Genomic DNA, 21,225 nt, shown 5'->3' on the forward strand with positions numbered 1-21,225 from the left:
ATTTATATATCTGATTTTATTTAGCATTTACATTTCAATTTGGAAAAACATTTATTGGCAGTTTGACTTTTCAGTCATTGTGGAAAATGGAAATAAACAGAGACAGCAGCTGTTAAGGGTGTAATTAAATTATATTAAATATGGTAAATTTTACACGTGGCACTTGGTTATTAGATAGTGTGGATAGGTATTGAGAAAAATGGATAGTTGGACCAGAAAGTCGGTTGAATTGAATTGAATTGAACTGACACATATGGCCATATGGGGTGTTTGGAGAGTCAAGTGGCATGTCCAAATGAGATCTGGTTGTTTGGTGTCAAAAAACACTTTTGGATTGTTCGTGACTATCATCAACTTTTGGTCCTTTGGGATGTTAATGTATGCATACACTATAATCTATACTCATGGCAAATTTTCTCAAAAGTGGCCACACGAATTTAGGTTAGACGGGCGAAAATGTGGAGATATGAGAGATTGTGAAAGGCTCGATTGCTAAACTATTTTTTTTACGATGGTCGTAAACAAAACTTGCAATAAAAAAAAAAAAAGCTAGGGCTGGATCCTTAACAAAAGTAAGGCCCTACTGGTCACCCTGAAAATTGTGATTGGGTTTTAAGTTTTTGGTTCTTGTTATTTTATTCAGAAAAGTCACGATACAATATATAGCCACATATATCTTATGGCCCAAGCAAAAAACTAGAAATCAGGGGACAAACAAGGAAACAAATATTAATCCTATACTAGGAGATATACGATCCTTTACTCCCCCTCAAGCTGGAGTATGAAGATTGCGAATACCTAGCTTGTCAAGTAGATCACGCAGCACCTGTGTTCCCAAAGGCTTAGTGAACAAATCTGCAACCTGTTGTTTACTCGCCACATATATTGGTAAAATTTCCTTAGACTCAACTCGTTCTCGTACAAAAAAACAGTCCATCTCAACATGCTTGGTTCGCTCATGGAAAACTGGATTGTTAGCAATGTGTCGAGCGGCTTCGTTGTCACAATAAAGAGGAGTAGCTTCGGTTAAATTAATTTCAAAATCTTTGAGCAGCCACCTCATCCAAAGAACTTCACTAACTGTGGTGGCCATAGCTCGATATTCCGCTTCTGCGGAAGAACGTGAGACCACGGATTGCTTCTTAGTTTTCCAAGACACAGGAGCGCCTCCTAAAAGTAACAAATAACCTGTCCGGGATCGTCGAGTGTAAGGGCATCCCAACCAGTCCGCATCACAAAAAGCAACAAGATCAAAACCACCATTTTTCGGTATAAATATACCTTGTCCAAGAGTAGCCTTTATATACCGAAGCACTCGAATCGCTGCATTCATGTGATCTTCTCTAGGATCAGAAACAAATTGACTGAGAATATTTACTGCATAAGCAATGTCAGGTCTCGTGGCTTGAAGATAGAGTAGTCTTCCAATGAGACGACGATAAAGGGTTGCATCAACTTTATGACCTTCAGAACATTGATCAAGCTTTAAATTTTGCTCCATAGGGAAAGCACTGGGTCGACATCCAAGTTGTCCACAATCAGAAAGAATGTCCATGGAGTATTTATGTTGGCTAAGAACAACTCCATCATCCGTGTAGGCGACTTCAATCCCCAAGAAATACGTCAAAGGACCAAGATTCTTGATGCTAAAATTTGTATGTAGATATGCCTTGGTTTTCTCGACCAAATCCACATAATTTCCGGTAACAATAACATCATCAACATATATCAAAATTGCAACAAATTTATCACCTTCTTTGTAGGTAAAAAGGGAGTGATCTGCCTTTGATTGTATGAAACCAAGCCTTAACAAAGAATCTGTAAACTTTTGGTACCAAGTATGAGAAGCTTGCTTCAAACCGTATAATGACTTCTTTAACCGACAAACTCTAGTTTCTTCCTTGTCAGAAAAACCTTGCGGAATCTTCATGTATATTTCTTCTTGTAAATCTCCATGAAGAAACGCATTATTCACATCGAGTTGGTGTAACAACCAATTCCTTTTTACTGCCACAGTAATGAGAGTTCGAACGGTTACCAATTTCGCAACGGGGGCAAACGTATCGTGATAGTCGACACCTGCTATTTGAGTAAAACCTCTTGCCACAAGTCGAGCCTTGTATCTCTCTATTTCTCCATCGGGTTTATATTTAATTTTATAAACCCATTTTGAATCTATTGCATGCTTTCCTTCTGGTAATTTTTCCAACACCCAGGTTTCATTATCTTCGAGAGCCTTAATTTCATGTTGCATGCATCTTGCCAGTTTTTATCCTTCATAGCTTCCTTGAAAGAACTCGGCTCAATAACCGAAGTTATAGCCGCTAAAAAGCTTATGAGATGTAGAAAAATTATCATAAGAAACATAATTTGCAAGAGGATGTACCGTAGAAGAAGTTCGATCGTGCACGGGCTTTGCATGGTCGATGGATGGTGGTAGCGATACTTCAAAATCCTGCAGCCTTGAGGAAGGAAACCTAGTTCTAGTAACCTTCTGTATTGGAGGTTCATTATGAGTTGGTTCGATTTCTTCATTGTTAATAGGTGGACTATTACTTAAAATGTGAGGGGTATCTTGAATGGGAATTGGTTCAATGGGAACATTGGTGGTAGTCTCTGTTTCATCTATTTCAACAAAACCATGCTTAGTCCAATTCAAAACGTCACTAATTCCATCCATATTATCATGAGACTTAAGATGCAAAAAAGGAAGATTATTTTCAACAAATTTGACATCACGAGAAATAGCTATTTTTCCATGTTCAACATCAAAAATTCTATATCCTTTAGTACCTTGCGGATATCCCATAAATATCCTGGTCTCCCCCTGAATTCGAACTTATCGCCTCCCGTTTCAATACTACTATAATAGACCAAACACCCCAACGTTCTCATATGATCATAGTTTGGTTTTTGTCCAAAGATTATTTCATAGGGAGTTTGATTTTTAATCACTTTGGATGGGAGGCGATTAATGATATAGGTGGCGGTTTCTATACATTCTCCCCAAAAACGTTTCGGAATATTTGCTTGAAACATTAGAGCCCGGGCGGTTTCAAGAAGGTGTCGGTGTTTTCGTTCCACAACCCCATTTTGTTGTGGGGTGTGGGGACAACTAGTTTCAAGCAAAATGCCTTGACTAGCATAAAAGTCTTTCATCCTATTCGAGGTGAATTCTCCCCCATTATCACTTCTAATTCGTTTTATGGATTTTGAAAATTGATTTTTGACCATATTATGAAAATTTATCAAACAACCGCTCGCATCACTTTTATGTTTAATAAGGAAAACCCAAAGAGCTCTACTATAATCATCAACAATGGTCAAGAAAAAATTGGCATTAGTGGTTGACGATTTACGATATTTACCCCAAATGTCACAATGAATTAACTCAAAACAATCATTAGTCTTAATAAAACTTTTAGGAAAGGGGGTTCGTGTGTGTTTAGCTTAACACAAGAATCACAAACATAATCTCCAAAATCAAAAGAAACATCTCTTAAAAAATCTATATGCGACAATTTAGAATGGGAAGCATGACCTAATCTTGAATGCCAAATCTTAGCGTCAACCTTGCTTGCCATGGCTCTCCTTGCTTGTGCTACCATTGCCATCCGATATAGACCATTCACGCATTTGCCCGTGCCAATCAACTTCTTCGATCGTAAGCCCTGCATTACAAAAAAATCGGGAAAGAAACTCACTACACATTGTAATTCTTTCGCTAATTTACTTACAGAAAGTAGATTGCAATTAAAATCTGGAACAAATAAAACATCATTGACTTTGTTTTCTCCATTCAACATGCAAGTTCCTTTAGCATGAACAGGAACATTAACACCATTAGGTATCATAATGGGTGTTTCTTGTGTAATGGAAGAATTACTTTCAAGGGATTCGAGCTCGTGAACCACATGGTCAGTTGAGCCCGAGTCCACGATCCAATCACGAGGTAGTTTATTGATCTTACCAGCCATGTTTGCCTTACGTATGTTATCTGCTTCTGCCCTTTTTTCATTCACATTGAAATGCTTCATAAGCGCTTGATATTGTGCATCAGTGAGTCCAGCCAGCCCAGGTTTGGCCTCTACGTCAGCTGCTTTCGATTTCATCTTCTCATTCTTCCCTTTTCCCGGCCACCAATCAGGATACCCAATAATTCTAAAACAACCTTCTCGTTTATGACCATCTTTCCCGCATTCGCTACAATTCTCAGTTTTCTCTTCCGTGTTTCGTTTGAAATCCCTAGAGTTTCCCTTATAATTACGTCCAAAATTAGAAGGTCCATCACGCCAACCTTGTGTTTTAAATGCGGCTGGCTCCACAGCAGTTCGTTGGTCGACACAATTATTTTTTGTTGTTCTTCTTCAGACGCGAGACGGTAGGCTTCTCCAAGGGTTGGTGATGTTTTCATAGACAGGACATGAGTTCTTATGGTAGAAAACTCAGTGTCCAGTCCCATCAAAAATTCATATAGACGCTCCTTTTCCTTAAAATCAACTAACCTTTTTCCAATCTCACACGTACAGTGACCACACGTGCATTGTGGAATCGGCAACACTGAACTTATTTCATCCCATATACCACGAAGCTTGGTATAGTAGGAAGAAACGGATGATCCATCTTGATGAGAACAAGAAAGCAACTGCTTTAATTCATAGGCTCGAGGTGCATTCTCTTTGCCGAATCTTTCTTTTAAATCTTTCCAAATCGCAGCGGATGTGTTAGCATATCGAATACTCGTCCTAATGTCTTTGTCCATTGCGGTTGTGAACCATCCAATGATCATAGCATCACAACGCATCCAAGGCATGTAGTCTTCAGATGCTTTTTCTGGTTTAGGGATCGTTTCGTCAACGAAGCCCATCTTGTTTTTTGCGAACAGGAAATTGGCCATCTCCTTAGACCAATCGTTGTAATTCGAGTCATTCAGAATTTCGTTTACGTGTAATTGTTTAGGGAGGTCGGATGGGTGTATATAATACGGCGAGCTTGCATCAATGGCGGGGGATTTGCCACTGTTGTTGCTGCTGGACTTTTCTCCAGCCATAAAAAAATTATGATATTCAAAAAGGGTTATGTTGTTTGATTTGTTTTTGACGGCTACAATCTAAAGCAGCCAATGGGATTAGTTTTGATAAAATAATCAACCATTCACTTTAATTAATGAAACAAACAGAATGAATTTTGAGTTGGATTGTGACGTCGTAATATAAGTTGTTTTTTTTTTTTTTTTTTTTTTTTTTTTGTTTACGATTGTGGCTCTGATGCCATGAAAATTGTGATTGGGTTTTAAGTTTTTGGTTCTTGTTATTTTATTCAAAAAAGTCACGATACAATATATAGCCACATATATCTTATGGCCCAAGCAAAAAACTAGAAATCAGGGGACAAACAAGGAAACAAATATTAATCCTATACTAGGAGATATACGATCCTTTACACCCACCTAGTAGTGGTGCACATAAAAACTGGTTTCTTTAAAACCTGGTTGGAAAAAACAAAATTGAACCCGGTCAAACTGAAAACCAGTTCGGATTTTGGAAAACCCGACAGTATGAAAACGGGTTTCAAAATTGGGTAGATACTGGGTTCAAATCGAGTCGGCTTCGGTTATGAGAAAAATATCCGGGAAAAAGCGGTAAAAAACCGGTTTCAAACCGGATCGGGTTTGATCAAACCCGGATTCTAGTATCGGTGACCAAACCCAGGTCGAGTTCGGGCTGGGTCGAGCAAAACCCGACTTTTGTGCACGGCTACCACCTGGTTATTCTAAAAACTTAACAATAAACTTTTAAAAAAAAACTTTGATAAGCTTATTACTAAGATTTTATTAGCTCAAACTTGAATTAGCAAATTTGACAATGCTCAAGGTACAGCTTTTGTACAGATTTGAAACATTTAGCAAGTTTGTTTCTTTATGGTTATTACGGGGGTCTCAGGGGGTTTTCCACAAAGTGGTTTCCTCCTGTGGGTTTCAGGTTCGAATCCTGTCACATGCCAATGTGGTGAGGGGGCCTTAGCAATGTTATACTCATCTAACACATGGGAGCAAATCCTTTAGGGCATTGCCAGGAGATGAACCGGCGTGGGCGCATCCGCGTGGGGGGTGTTAACCATTTATCCGTTACTGCCTTTCAAAAAAAAAAATTACGGGATTAAGAAGCGTGATTATGGTGATGATAGAACTATCAATTTTAACTACTTCACTTTTTGCATCGATGGATATGAGAATGGTAAACGGGTAAACTGGAAGTTTTTCTGTTAGACGTTATATGGGGATGAAGAGTTTTGCAACTTAAATGTATATTGCAACTTATATATATATATATATATATATATATATATATATATATACTTTGAAATGCTATTAGGATCACTTACGGCACCACTTTTTGCAATCAGTAGCAGCCACGCGATCATCCCTAAATACCTTTCAGGAGGAAACCCAAATAATTAGGAAAACCCTTTGTTTGCAAGACTCGAACCCGTAATGTATGCACATTCAGGGGCTCTATCCTACTTCCTGATGACCATTGAGCTAAAGCTCCGATCATTCATTTGGCAACCATCAATGTGTTTACCTAAAAGAAATTTCAAACCGACCCGAAAAATCTTACGATTAAAAAAAAAACGTTAAACTACTAGATCTCCTTGATGACGGTCACAAGTCATAACGCCCAAAAAAATCAATGTGAAGAATGGATTTGCCGATTTGCACATAACATTTGGTTCCATTTTATCCAATACGCTGATACGCAAACATAGATCATAAAAACCACATGATGTAAACCATACTCCAAAATCCAAATCAATAAATGAACTCTTCTGGTAACATTTTTGACATAGACAATGAAACGTATGTTACAACTCACTCTTTGATAAACTCCCTTTCAACCCCCTCTAATTATTTTCAACAACTTTTAAAGTCAAACTTTCATACCAATCAATAACACTTTCAAGTAAAGCCTCCAAACTACCTTAAAATCTCTAATTTTCTACCCAAATAAATGTCAAACGGCAATCTTTTGCCTCTGACCTCATGGCACATTTATAAATAAAGTTCAAAGTATTGGCTTTTCTTTAAGCCAAAATTTGACATTTGGTCAAGATTTGGGAAGTGGTTGGTCTTTTAAGAAGGACACTAATAGTTGCAATGCTGCCCTTGGCTTGAATAATGGTACCTCATGACCTGCTCCTCTCACTGTTGCGAATGTTAGCCCTTCATATACCTCTGTCCATCCTCCAACCTTCACATGAAAACCGATTTTTAGATGGTGTATCGATATACATTATCTGATTTCATTAAACTACACAATATACAAGTAATGAAAGCAGTATGCTTCCACAATTGCATTTTTGTGCCACATAACTAGCATATAGTTAAGCGTTACGCCTATATTTTAATTTATGCATCGTGCTTGTTTAGTCGCGGAGAAAATTAATTTAAAATGAATAACTTTTTGCTATGGGACACATTCAACAGACAAATGTCATATTGTATGTATCAAACTTTCAAATATTCCAGTTTTATGTCTTATAATACCAGTGACATGCATAAAAAGGATATATATGAGATACATACAACAAGAAGTTTAGAAAGTTCAATACATACAAAAAGAAGTTTGTAAGTATGATACATAAGACAATAAAATGAGTAAAGTTGCTACACTGTCAAATAATTTGGCCTTTAGTCATGTGACTTTAAAGTAAGAAAACTTTGGGGGTTGTGGTTCTCATGTTTGTGGGTCTGTAACAATGGCCCAAGGATGATACATAAGCACCATATATATATAAGCATCAATAAGTAGTACATTGATGTCGCCTAATCGGGGCATACATATCAGGTGAATCAGTGAATGCATCGTTTTATGAGCTGTATATGTGTACGTGTTAAATGGAGTCATACTAACCTGTTTCTTGACATACCAAGGGTACCACGCAACCTTTGTTTTCAACTTGAGTTGCGCTAATGCAAACCTAGTAGCCGTGACTGGAACCACTGAATCCACATCCCCACTGTGATGTTTACAAAACAGCAAAATGATCAACTAAACTAAACAGCATCTATTGTTTTGACTATGTGTTCATTTTTTTGTTTAATGACAAAACGACCCACAAAGATAAACAGAACATATATAGCTAGGATACCTGAATACCCAAATTCGCAGTCCAGCAGCCATCAGTTCACGATATATTGGAAGAATCGAGACATCAGTGTCATTCCAATTCCGGTTTAAAGTCTCACTGCAAAATTGATTATACTTTTGTTGAGTTTCAAAATGCTAAAACTTTAGAAAATATTGACCACTATAGAAATGTAAATGCATAAAAACCTGCAGGCTGTCCATTTGTATGGAATTCTTGTGGTATTTGCATGAAACGCCTTTTGGACATCTTCTCTATTGTAATAAACCTCTGCATACCTTTCAGTACACGGGTCATAACCGGTCTGCCTTACCATCTGCAAAAGCACAAATCTTAAAAAGTGACAAAATAAACTAAAAAAAGCCATATTATTCAAATAAAAACGAGAAACTGAAATAATACCCGATGGGGTCGATGGGGCAGCCGCATAGTTTGATGGGTGGCACTCGAATGGCTACCATCAGAGTTGTTACAAGGGGGTGCATAAATGTTGTATTGGTCGATATTACCAAATTCTTGATCCATGGCATAGCTATATAACGATTCGCATTCATTTGAATTCTTTTGGTGTCTAAAATCACATGTGTTGATTAGCTGATGGTACGTTTTATCGGATATCATAGCATGACTCCACCAATATGTTACCGTTCCAAGGTTGTCATAGTAATTATCCGTCACAGCATTTCCAACCTATGATAGAATATTTTTCATAAGCTTGATTTCCTATATGTATTTGGTGTATAGGTTAACACAATGAAACAAGTACCATTATTCCTTTCAAATTGATGGAATGAGAACGAGAAATGGAATTGTGTCTTATAATTTGTCGCGCCAATTGAGGAACATAGTGTCCGGCATAGCTTTCCCCTGCTATATAGACTTCACGATGCTTATAACGTGGGAACCTCTCCATCCACCGTATCACAAACTGAAGTGAATCTTCGGCTATAGTCCATAAATTATAAGGTTAAAAGTGTGCAAGTCATTTTTATTGATTATACAACCTACATTATAAAAATAATAAAACGAACGCGCACTATTTATATTTTGTTTTAGGTAGAGGGTGTGGGCGGGCTTGTACCAGTCCGCCGATCACCAGTGTCAAGTAGGTCCGATGAACGGTTGCTATAAGAGAAACCAACACCAGCCGGAGTTTCAAGGAACAAGATGTTAGCCACATTGTTCCAAGAAAATTTATTCAAGTGCAATCCCGTGGCCCCTTTGTTTATTCTAAAGGGGCCTATTTCTTCGGATGCACCATATGCCACAGAAGAGCATCCAGGACCTGTTAGATTGAACTTGTGAGCAACCTCGAGTATAACATATATTCATAAACATATATAAATGAGAAAATCATGTGATTAGCCAAATTTATTGCGATTATATCAAATTAGCCAAGTTTTTTTGGATTTTCACAAAATAGCCAACAAAATCTCAATAATTTGACAAAATCGCAATGAGATCTTCAAAATCGCAATGAGAACATCAAAATCGCAATCAGATTTTGTAGAAACGCTACGAGATTATCAGAATCGCATAGAGATTCTTAGAATCGCAATAGATTCTAAGAATCTCGTAGCGATTCTACAAAATCTGATTGTGATTTTGAAGTTCTCATTGCGATTTTGTAGATCTCGTTGCGCTTTTGTCAGCTTATTGCGATTTTGTTGGTTATTTTGTAAAAATTCAAAAAATTTTGGCTAATCACAATGAAATTTGGCTAATCATGTGATTATACATAAAAAAAAAATTACTTTATAATGCATTTGAAACTTTTATATATGACATAAGTACAAGATTAATTTATAAAAATACCAATAAATTAAAATGACACATTATATAATAACCATAACTGTCTTATACTTACTTTTACCAGATTGGTCATGTACACAAATAAGTGTATAAAAGATGAAAGGTTATAATGTGAACAAATGCATTTAATCATATGAAAAGATGTATCACGTTGTACAAGTGTGGCATGCATGAAATAGTAGAGAGTACAAGGAACTGTTGCTTATAATATGTAGATATGTAGACAAATAAGTATGCAGAATAGGAATCATTACAATAAATAAGGACTATTCAAGGTTGCTTTGTAGTTTTGCATCATTGATTTTGGTAACAGAACCAGAAAATGGAAGACTGTTAACTCTGGAATCATTTACAAAAATATATATCATTAAAATTGGACTTGTTGAATTTTTGTATTTTTTAGATATAAATAACGAATCAGTTCGATCATCACACTGATGGTGACGTGGGAACGACATTGAATTTAGTAAAATAAATCGATGGTGAAGTGAAAATTGCACTAAAACCCAATGTTACACATTTGATAACTTAATCAAAAAGCAGGTTGCCTAAAACTAAAATGTTTATTTTTAAAATTCAGCAAGTGTAAGTGTGTAACAACAAAGTAGTTACCTTATATTCCAACTTTCACCAAAAATGTGCAACAAATGTGCAACTTTTAGTTAACAAACATCCACATTACTACTTCAAATATTGTTTATTTCAACTCTACAAAATTAAAAAGTTAGTATAGCAATTTACATGCAAGTTCTAAACAACAATCATTGGTCAAAGAAATTAGGTATTATTATTCCATGTTTTCTTACATTACCAACATTATGCAAGTGTTTTAGTAGTTAAAATAGAAAAAGTTAGTATAGCAATTTACATGCAAGTTCTAACTGACAATCATTGGTCAAAGAAATTAGTTTGTTTTCAAACACTACCAACATTATGCAAGTGTTTTGTATCAATGGCCATCAATTGTGGCTAGAACAGTATTGTTTGTTTGAACGGTGGAGATCAAACTACTTAACAATGTTAAAAAATGCAAGTCTTACACATGAATTTATTACCAAAAAGAATATCCACTTATAGATATTGAATTTAAAACAATATTAATTAGTCAAAAAAATATTAGTACTTGCTTCTGATGTCATATATAACCTTGTTTAGAAGTAAAAACAGGGCTGAATTCTATTCTCAGATTTTACAGGCGACCAAACAGAGTAATGATTTTTAACCCTTTAAGGATATATACAAATATATTTTCAAGATTCCCCATCTTTTTTCAAGAAATTATATATATTTATTACATCTAACTACTCATTAAATACGGTAGATACAACTATATTTCACTCTTTTTTCTACATCATCAATTATAATTTATTAAAAAAATTAACTACCTCCAAAAAAATCCATCTAAAAGATGTACATACAAAACTCATTAATAGATAAACAAGCAAAAAAAAAAAAAAAACATTTCATAAAGTTTAATTAACATGTAAACAGTAGAGTTTTAAAATCCTGTAAACAAGCAATGTAACAGTACAGTACAACTTTTTTTTTTTAAAAAAGCATATATAATTATAATATATATAAATATATATACATGCATACATACAAAATATATAAATATTCATTTATGTTTGTTCGTATATATGCTAACCTCCATTAAGCCAAATGACAAGGGGTTTAGAAAGAGGGTGATTAGGGGTTTCAGTAAGCCAGTAAAAAAGGGCTCTGCCGGCGGCTTGGTTGACGGTGACATAGCCGGAAAACTGGTTGAAAGTGACGTTAGGTTGGCCAGGAAGTGATGTAATCCTGTCAGCTTCTTCTTCTTCTTCTTGAAGGTGGTGGGTTTTTTGGTCATTAAATGTTTGGTCACTTTTAGTGAGTTGAAAAAACAAGATGAAAATGATAAGAAATGAGTGAGAATTATGTAACTTTGCCATAGTTAGTATGGAACTAATTGGCTTTGAGGGGGTGGGAGTGCTAATTAGCTTTTGTGACGAAGATGGATTAAATAAGAGAGAAGGGGAGGAAGGGTTGGGGGTGATATAGATTTGAATAAGGAGAAAGAAAAAATATTAATTTTGTTGATAGATTATATATATAAGGAAAAAAAATTGATTGATTTATTAATAAATAATAATAATTTTTTATAGTACCTATTATTTATTAGATGATCTTATGTACAATTCAACTTACTTTAAATTTCAAATTTTATCAGCTTATCGAGTTATTAATTAATTTATTAAATGTTAATATAATATTCTTTTAAAGTTAGAACTTGATAAGTTATTGATTTTATCCAAATATTAATTTATAAATTAAGTATTAATTTATAGAGATTTTTCGTATATAAAAAGAGAAAGCGATCGACACACTACCAGTTTTTGACGATACATCACTAAATGTGTTTTACGAAATTGTACTCTACAACACAATAAGACATATTTGGTGGTATATTGAAAAAAAACATTAGTGTACAAATCACAACCTATATAAAAAAGTGTAAATATTCTTTACGAAGTTTATATCATGTAAATTTATATATACAAATTTATATGTATATATATATACAAATAAATTTGGTGCTGTTCCACATTCAAGTCGAATGAAAGCCTAAACTTTTAATATACCTTTTTTCATATGAATAAATAATTTTTGTTTTTTCAATAGAATCGACCTTAAAATGAAACCTTTGGGGGCAGAATCTAATGCCAACGCCAACGCCAATACCAATGCCAATTTATATTTTTTCAATCCCTACTAAATATGTCCACGTCAAAGTCGCAAAAAAGATATCAGATTTCTCTTGGTTGATCCTTAAGCCTTTCGTCTAAATCTTTTATTCACTTCTCTAATGTATTTGTCTTCAAACGATTATACAAAGAACAACAAATGAAACAAAGATAAACGATGAAAAATATATATGAAGAATCAAACGAAAAAAACGTCGCGGATCTGATCAGAAGGGATTAAAGTTGTCGCGGATCGAAAATATTGAAGTGGAAAATTGGATATTAATGGTGTATAACATTCCTTCCAGTCGAATAGAATCTATTAAAGCAAAGCCAAGAGGCGATAGTGAATCTGTTTGAGGGCATCAGGAATTGTCTGTTTCGGTATTCACTCTTGTAAACGGTCGCAAACGCCCATCAGTCCACGAATAAGGTTCCCTTCTTTTATTCAAGATAGCTTTTATTCAATTAGGGCGAATGGCTCCCCTCTTCTTATGCAATTAGCTCGACTCCAGGTATAGTTCTTAGCTTTCATCGTGAGTGAGGGAGGCTGATTCAACTCAAGCAGCTTGCACATTCTTGTCTTGTGTTGTGTGTTTTATCTTTTCGGAATGTGAAAGTGAAAGACTTATTTCATTGATCTCGAATATAAAATGGATACAAATAATATATCGATCTTAGATATAGGTTAACAACTAACTACAAACTAATTACAAAAATGGTCCCTAATATACACATATATCTATATATCTAAGTTTTTAAGTAAATCAATACAATTTTTAATAAGAAGGCATCAAAAACTAATATTTATACTATCTAATAAAATAAATCACTTTTTTTTCTTAAACTTTCTATCTTTGGAAAATCAAAAATACTCTTCTCTTTTATTCACTAATTTAAAGATCTCCATCTAATATACCTATAATACCTTTAATGTAATAATTTAAGGTATAGATCCCTCAACACTAAAAATAACTGTAATAGCACCTTTAACATCAATTACTTTTATATTCACCATTATCGTCGCCCCGTAACCGCCCCCACCACCACCTCCGCCATCACTACCCACACCGCCGTTGCATTGTACGAGCATTAGTCTATTTGTTCTAAAATCTTAAACATATGATAAAGATATCCAAAAACAAATTTAAACCTAATCTCCATGGCAAAACCATGAGTACGCAATCTAAATGATCGAAGACATGCCTTTCAGAAAAAAATGATCGAACACATGATTGATCATTAGGCAACTTTTAGTTATGTACTTCACACAACACATTACAAACTAAAAGATACCTGAAATGATGAGTCAAAATGAAGCTCGTATTTTGAAGCACTCGCAATGATATTGTCATCGTTTACTAAAGTTAGAAATTGATTTGTAATGTTTCGAAGATAAACAATGAAAAGGCAAATTGTTTGTTGGGCTTGGCAATGAAAAAAAAAGGTAATGGGGAATTAAGTCACGAGCAATTGGCCAACAGCAATATGTTTTTCTTTGTTTCTATTTTTAGATCTTGTGAACCCACATCCATCAAATTTCCCATTTCACTTTCACTTTCTCATATAAAATGCATCTTTTCAACCCACATATGCCTTCCAAAAATAGTACTATTCTTTTTCAATAAACACTAGAGTAAATTACAGTATTCGTTTATTAAGTGGTCAAATCGCAAGTATATACACTTCCATCTAGCTATATAGTATATACTGTTTATGTTTATATACTAATAATACATGTACTAAATTAATATTTAATATAATATAATATTTGTTTATTAAATAATTATACAATCACTAGTCTTTCAGACACTTTATAACATTTATATTCAAATACTCATTTTAAATGTTTATTACTTTTAATCACAACTATTCATTTTACCAACTGTTAATATTTTTATTTTTTTAACCTTCAAGTTCATTTCTTATGGTTGTGTAGTCGTTGTAGGCAATTTGAGCTTTCTTGGCCGCATGATTTGGCTTTTAATTACAGTATTCGTTTATTAAGTGGTCAAATCGCAAGTATATACACTTCCATCTAGCTATATAGTATATACTGTTTATGATTATAGCATTGTACCCGTGCGATGCGGCGGTGGTCGTGACGGCGATGGTGTGGTGGTGGAGGCGAGTGTTGGTGGTGGATGCGACGTCGAGTGCCGTAGATAATTCATATAAAAGTAATTGATTTAAAAGGTTAATGGAGATATTTTAGAAAAATAAAGGATTGATAGTGTAATTTAATTATTAATGTTAAGATAATAGTGTATATGAAAATATTTTAAAGGGTTGTAACCTTGTAGGTGAAAATATTACATAGGAAGAAATTTTAAACATTTTTCCCCATGTAACTTTCAACATAGGGGTATTTTTTTTAATATAGAGTATAGAAGTATAGATATATAATACATGTACTAAATTAATATTTAATATAACATAATATTTATTTATTAAATAATTATACAATCACTAGTCTTTCAGACACTTTATAACATTTAAATTCAAATACTCATTTTTTACATGTTTATTACTTTTAATCACAACTATTCATTTTACCAACTGTTAATATTTTTATTTTTTTAACCTTAAAGTTCATTTCTTATGGTTGTCTAGTCGTTGTAGGCAATTTGAGCTTTCTTGGCCGCATGATTTGGCTTTTTAGTCCTAGTCGCTTATCGTTTCTTTTTCTCCGATGTCTCGCAAGAAGTTCTAACAAGATCATGTTGTACAAATTAAAATAAAAATGTTATAAACTGCTATTTGTCTCGCGAACATATATACATATGTAGGATACACTGGTCGATCGGTTTTGAAAGAAAATTATTTGAGATTGTGATCTGTATCAATAAACCAACTATCTAGGACGCTTTATACAGAATTGAAAGAGTTCATATATATGGCTGTGTTCGTATTAATGAGGCAATAAAAATGTACATGAATTGGAACAGAAGAGTTGTTGCAAGTGTGCCATAATAATTTCAAAAGGGGCTAGATTGCAGTACCAACTGTACAACCACTTACTATATAGAATTGACAAATGAATGATTCAGTGTCTTTACTTCTTTTACGATGTTAATTTTCATTTTATTTACAAAACTTTTAAAAATATACTGTTTTTTCTTTAATAGGTATTCCGGACATATATAATGATATTCCTACAACACAATTTAACAATTTACAATAATATCTACATTATGAAGTTGTACTATGTGTAATAAATTTTGTATGTTTGTTATAGATGGCAAAGTTATGTAATTATGTTGTAACAACCAAAATGTCTTTAGTACAATGGTGTATATAAACATATGTATGAATGTATCACATCATTTCATTTAGGTGTATATATGGAGACTACATCCTATAAATGGTTTGATGCTCTTTACGGAAGGATAATTTTTGTTATGTGTTTTATATTTGGATAGTAAAACAAGAACATATATTCATTTCATTATGAGTTTTATATTTCATTATAGTAGACTGATTTACTAATAAATAATAATGTCTCTATTGAGGTATTAATCTAAAGCTTTTTAGTGACTACGAGCATAGTACCCGTGCGTTGCAGCGGCTAGAAGATGAGGACAATATAAAATGAAGGTGGTGGTGGTGATCGAAGAATGCAAAGGAGAAGGATGTTGTGTGTTTTGTGGGTTTAAATTTTTGATAAGGGTACTTTCGGTAGATACTTGAGGAGGTGTAAAAAACAATAGAAATAAGAAGGGTATTATGGGAATGAAAAAGTTGCTTAATTTCTTAAAACCAATACCTTTTATAAGGGTTTATAGATATTAAAAAGTCAAGAAAAGATACATATCACTATAGGTCAGAATATGTATTTCTATCTATTCATTTATATTTCTATATCTATAATTTTATACTTTATACTATATTATAAAAGAAATAATCTCATATTGAAAGTTACATGAGAAGAAATGTCTAAAATATCTTTAATAATTATATTACACTATCAGTCATTTATCCTTTAAAATAACTTCACTAATCATTTACATCAATTACTTTTACATCAATTATCTACATCACTCGTCGCCGCCTCTACAACCAACAGTCGTCCCACCACCATATTGTCACCGCCACGAACACCGTCGTATTGATCGGGTACCGTGCTATTACTTAAAAAAAAAAAAGTAACAGAGCCATCACTCTGACTTTAGTTATTGGTCACGATATATTCAAAAGATGTGTAAAGAGTATAGAGTGTCCAAAGCAATATTCTAGTAGTGGTGTATTAGTTCTAAATACATAAAAGCTTTAGAATAAAAAGTCTCTTTTTATTTTGAGGTAAAACCGAACCAAACGAGGATCTCATCGGAGTCATCAAGGGTGTGTGGAAATTTGTATTGCTGACCAAATCTCATAATGGAAGTCGGAAAGAATGCGTTGCGTCCAAGTTATATACAAAATTTACTGAACAGCTTTTGTTGACCCATTGTCCCATCACACCAATTACATCATCGTATTCATATCTTGATTAATTGTATTTACACTCCTCCACTTAATCAAGCATTTCTATTATTTAATTTTTAGTACTATTTAATAATGATAAATAAATATTGTTTCAAAGTTATGATATGATATGATTTTGAGATAATTATACGATTTTAGATGTCACAACAAAATAAAAAAGGACCAAAGAGGGAAAGACATGCATATGGGCTCCCATCTAGACAATCAGGCCATAATATTTTGATAGCCCAGCCTGAGTTTTCTATCCAACATCAACTTGTGTTTAAACTTATCTATATCTATACTATCTATACTATATCAATAAACAAACTACTATCTTCCTTCTCAACTCTCTACCTTTAAAATAACTAAAATACCTTTAATTTTCAACACATTCCTAACTCTCACACTAAATCTACCCAATGTATCCTAAAATATTTTACATCCATATCTATCCAAACTATCTATCTTCTTTATTAATAAATTTAAATATTTCCACATAATATCTCTATAATATTCTTAATAAAGTTATTTACAAAAGATACATCCTTTAACCATAAAATAACTACACTATCATTTACGTCAATTATTTTTAAATTAATAACCACATCGTTACCACCGTTGCCACTAGCACCACCCGTTGCCGTCACCGCCGCCGTCGCATTGCGTAGGTACCCATCTCGTGATATACTAATCCATGTTCGGCAATGAGCTTTTCGGACCTTTTCATGCTTTTACACTCAGACAAAGGCAGAAAAGCTCTTATTAGAAACCAAACTTGGGGCCCGTTTGTTTTTTTAACCATTTATTTAAGTGATTGAATTGGTAAAGTAGTTGAATGAATAAGTAATATCGGTACGGAATACGCATTAAGTCAATATAGTTGTTTTTGTTTATTAAGTAAAAAAAATACACTTTTGATGACTTAATGGATTATGTATTTCTTATTAAGTCACGACTTTTTAATTAAGAGACTAAACACTCTCATTTGTTTGGTTTCAAGAGTTTAATGTTTTTAGCTTAAAAATTGTTGACCTAAAAAGTAACATAAATAAGTGTCACTCTTGTCATTTTATAACTTAAAAAAAAAACTGTAGATTGATAGGAACTGTTTGGTCTCATGTACTGAATTGGTAGCCACAAAACCTCAACAGGGATAGTATAAGGTAATTAAACCACTTAAATTCAATTCTGCTTCTGACAAGATTCGAACCCAGGTTGCTTTTAGAAAGTGGCAACTGTGACATTTTATAACTTTTTATATTAATAGTTTTATTTATTATGTCAAACACCTAATTGTATTCGGAAAACACATTAATTATCAATTTTCAAGTACAACCACGAGTTCTTAGCATTGGCTAATTTTATCAAACATACTAAACTTTGTGTGGGGTTCTTTTCAGTATTAACCCACTTATTTTTTAGTTTATATGATCATAAAATTAGAGGAGGAGAAAAGGAATATTCTTTTTATCTTTCCACACAATGATATCTTTCAACGTCGGGATCACAAGTTACCAATGGGAACACGGTGGCATCGTGGCATCTCCATGTGCTCAGGGGAAGTGCTCGGATGGATATATCAAACCAAAAATACTGTCTTTTACTTTTATACGATCATTCGTCTATAGCTAATATCAGTAAATCAAACATGAGAAACATTGCAATTTTTATACTATAATTTTATCTAAATAAGATAAGCTAAAAAAATGTGACAAGTATCTGTTTAATGGAAGTGTCCAAGTACTAAAATGCAACCAATTATTAGGTGGTTGCTTATACTTTTTATTATTTTTAATTAATTTAATGTAATTATTATTCTTATTTAGAGCCTAAAGGGCTTTCATTAGCAAATCCCTTTATTTAATCATAGTATAAATTTATATATACATAACTTGCATATTTTTTTATTCATGATAAATCTTAATTCTTATTAGACCGTGTAACTTTCAAATGGCCAGATTGAGTTGATATCGTTTACGATTTAGTGGATTCATCCAATGATAAAATCCTTATCGTTAAATGGCCTATCTGTACATCGATATACATCTACATTGAGTTTATTCAACATAGTTTAAGCACTTCACAACAAACAACCAGTTTCTATTACACTTTCGGCGATCATAAATTGAAATTGCTCATCTACATAATAAGCACACTATTCATAATAACATATCTCACTTGTAAATGTATCAGGGAATTGTGATTTCATTTCCAAATAGATTTTGTTTTCCCATATAGGATATTTTAAAAATCATGTTCTGATCAGTTTTTAAAAAGTTTTTTATCTTTTTAACTTTAGAAAAATTTAGATAATCATTTTCTAAAAGTGGTGTATCAAACACCTTTTTGTTTCTCTACATTTTGCATTATACAAATTAAGACCCAAAACGCAATTTTTGAACGTATTTAATGTTGGGTTATATAACTATTTATCAAATCAAATCATAAAGCACGCAGCGGAATATAAATCTATGTAGTTAATTAATTAACCAAGAAAGAAAACGTGTACCTTAAATTAAAGAGAATAAAACAAGAAACTTTATAATAAAGTTTAAAATAAAACCTCTCTTCGATCGCACACACAACGTTAGAATGTATGTATGCTAATACCTTGATCACAAACTCACAAACCCGTTGTGTATCTCCCTTAATTCGAAACCCCAACACTTGAATCACCAAAACTCCTTGGTATTTGTTGAATACAAGTTGGAAACAAATAAATTTGTTTCGAAACCCCAACACTTGAATCACCAAAACTCCTTGGTATTTGTTGAATACAAGTTGGAAACAAATAAATTTGTTTCTGCCGAACTAAAGATTCCAAACCAATCACAATTAAAGTTAGCAATTGATTATCTAGTTCCATGTGAGAATTCGAAAGACACAAACCGAATACCCTTAAAGGGTTCGGTCGAATGGAAAAGGGAAAAGAGAAAAAGAAGGTTTTCTTAGGTGAAGGTATATCAAACCCTTAGATTATAATCCTCTATATATAGAGATATATTTAAGGTTTAATAACTTGGTGATCAAGTTTAATCAAAGCCCTAAAAGGCTTCTCAAAACCAGCATCCTTTAGGGAATTAGGGTCCAACACTAATTTTCTAATTTCCCATTTAATCCTCATTCTAATTAATTTAATTACAATTAATCCTTTAACTTATTTAAATTAATTATTTCGTGATCAAACTAATTAATAAATTACATTTAATATATTAATTAATTATAGTTACATTCGTGTTGAACGTGTGACCCCGTAGGCTTAAATACTTTTCGGACATACGTTCATTTTACGTGATCATATACCTACATTTAAGAGGGTGTTTGGGATAGCGTTTTAAAGTGATTATCTGATTATTACGTTTGTAAAACGTAAATTATCTTATTATTTACTATGAAAACACAGTTTTGGATAAACATATACATACATGCTTTTTCAAAACTCAGTTTTAAAAAGTATAATCTATTTTGAAAACACAAAGTTTATTTTTTATTCACAATATTAAAAAACTCTTAAGTAATTTTCCATCCCAGGTTTCCAATCGAAATATTTTAAGTAATTTTATAGATTAACCGTAGACTTATTTCTAGAAATTATATTTATTCACTGATATCAATCTAAGCATATAATAGTTTTTATTTATAGTTAATATTAATCTATCATGACATTAAACTAGTACAAATTTTACTTTTATCAGCCCATTGTAACATAAGATAAATTTTCAAAGTCCAAATGAATCGTCCAATCGAGAAACGATAAAATTGTTTACTTATCAAGTTATCATCTTTTGGTGCTCGTTTGTATTTTAACTTTGTATATTGGCGTTCTTGTATAGCCTCTGGCTTTCAATCTCATTTAATAAAATTTCAGCTGACCGTTAAATTTTTTTTTATCATCACATCATGCAAATAATGCTAGTGATTTTTATTGTGCCTCAAGGCCCTCAAACACCATTCAAGACAAACCAATATAGTCATCTTCAGCCACCGTGGCCCACATAATTGGATGGTTGCTTTCATCCCATAGCCAACCCACCTTCTTATTCAATTCTACTACCTCAATAAAAAGTCGCAC

At 33.2% G+C, this 21,225-nt stretch overlaps 1 protein-coding gene across 1 annotated transcript; it reads right to left on the reverse strand.

Annotated features, from left to right (window-relative positions):
• Nucleotides 1–6,797: 6,797 nt before the first annotated feature.
• Nucleotides 6,798–11,993, reverse strand: LOC122588531 (serine carboxypeptidase-like 25). Its single transcript, XM_043760666.1, has 8 exons — nucleotides 11,609–11,993; nucleotides 9,230–9,433; nucleotides 8,915–9,093; nucleotides 8,551–8,838; nucleotides 8,337–8,464; nucleotides 8,152–8,247; nucleotides 7,914–8,019; nucleotides 6,798–7,250 (listed from the first exon to the last, which is right to left on the reverse strand). Exons 1-8 carry the CDS (start codon nucleotides 11,892–11,894, stop codon nucleotides 7,107–7,109), a joined length of 1,431 nt encoding a protein of 476 aa, XP_043616601.1. The 5' UTR covers nucleotides 11,895–11,993; the 3' UTR covers nucleotides 6,798–7,106.
• Nucleotides 11,994–21,225: the final 9,232 nt, after the last annotated feature.

Source organism: Erigeron canadensis, chromosome 2 (assembly GCF_010389155.1).
Source record: "Erigeron canadensis isolate Cc75 chromosome 2, C_canadensis_v1, whole genome shotgun sequence".
NCBI lineage: Eukaryota > Viridiplantae > Streptophyta > Magnoliopsida > Asterales > Asteraceae > Erigeron > Erigeron canadensis.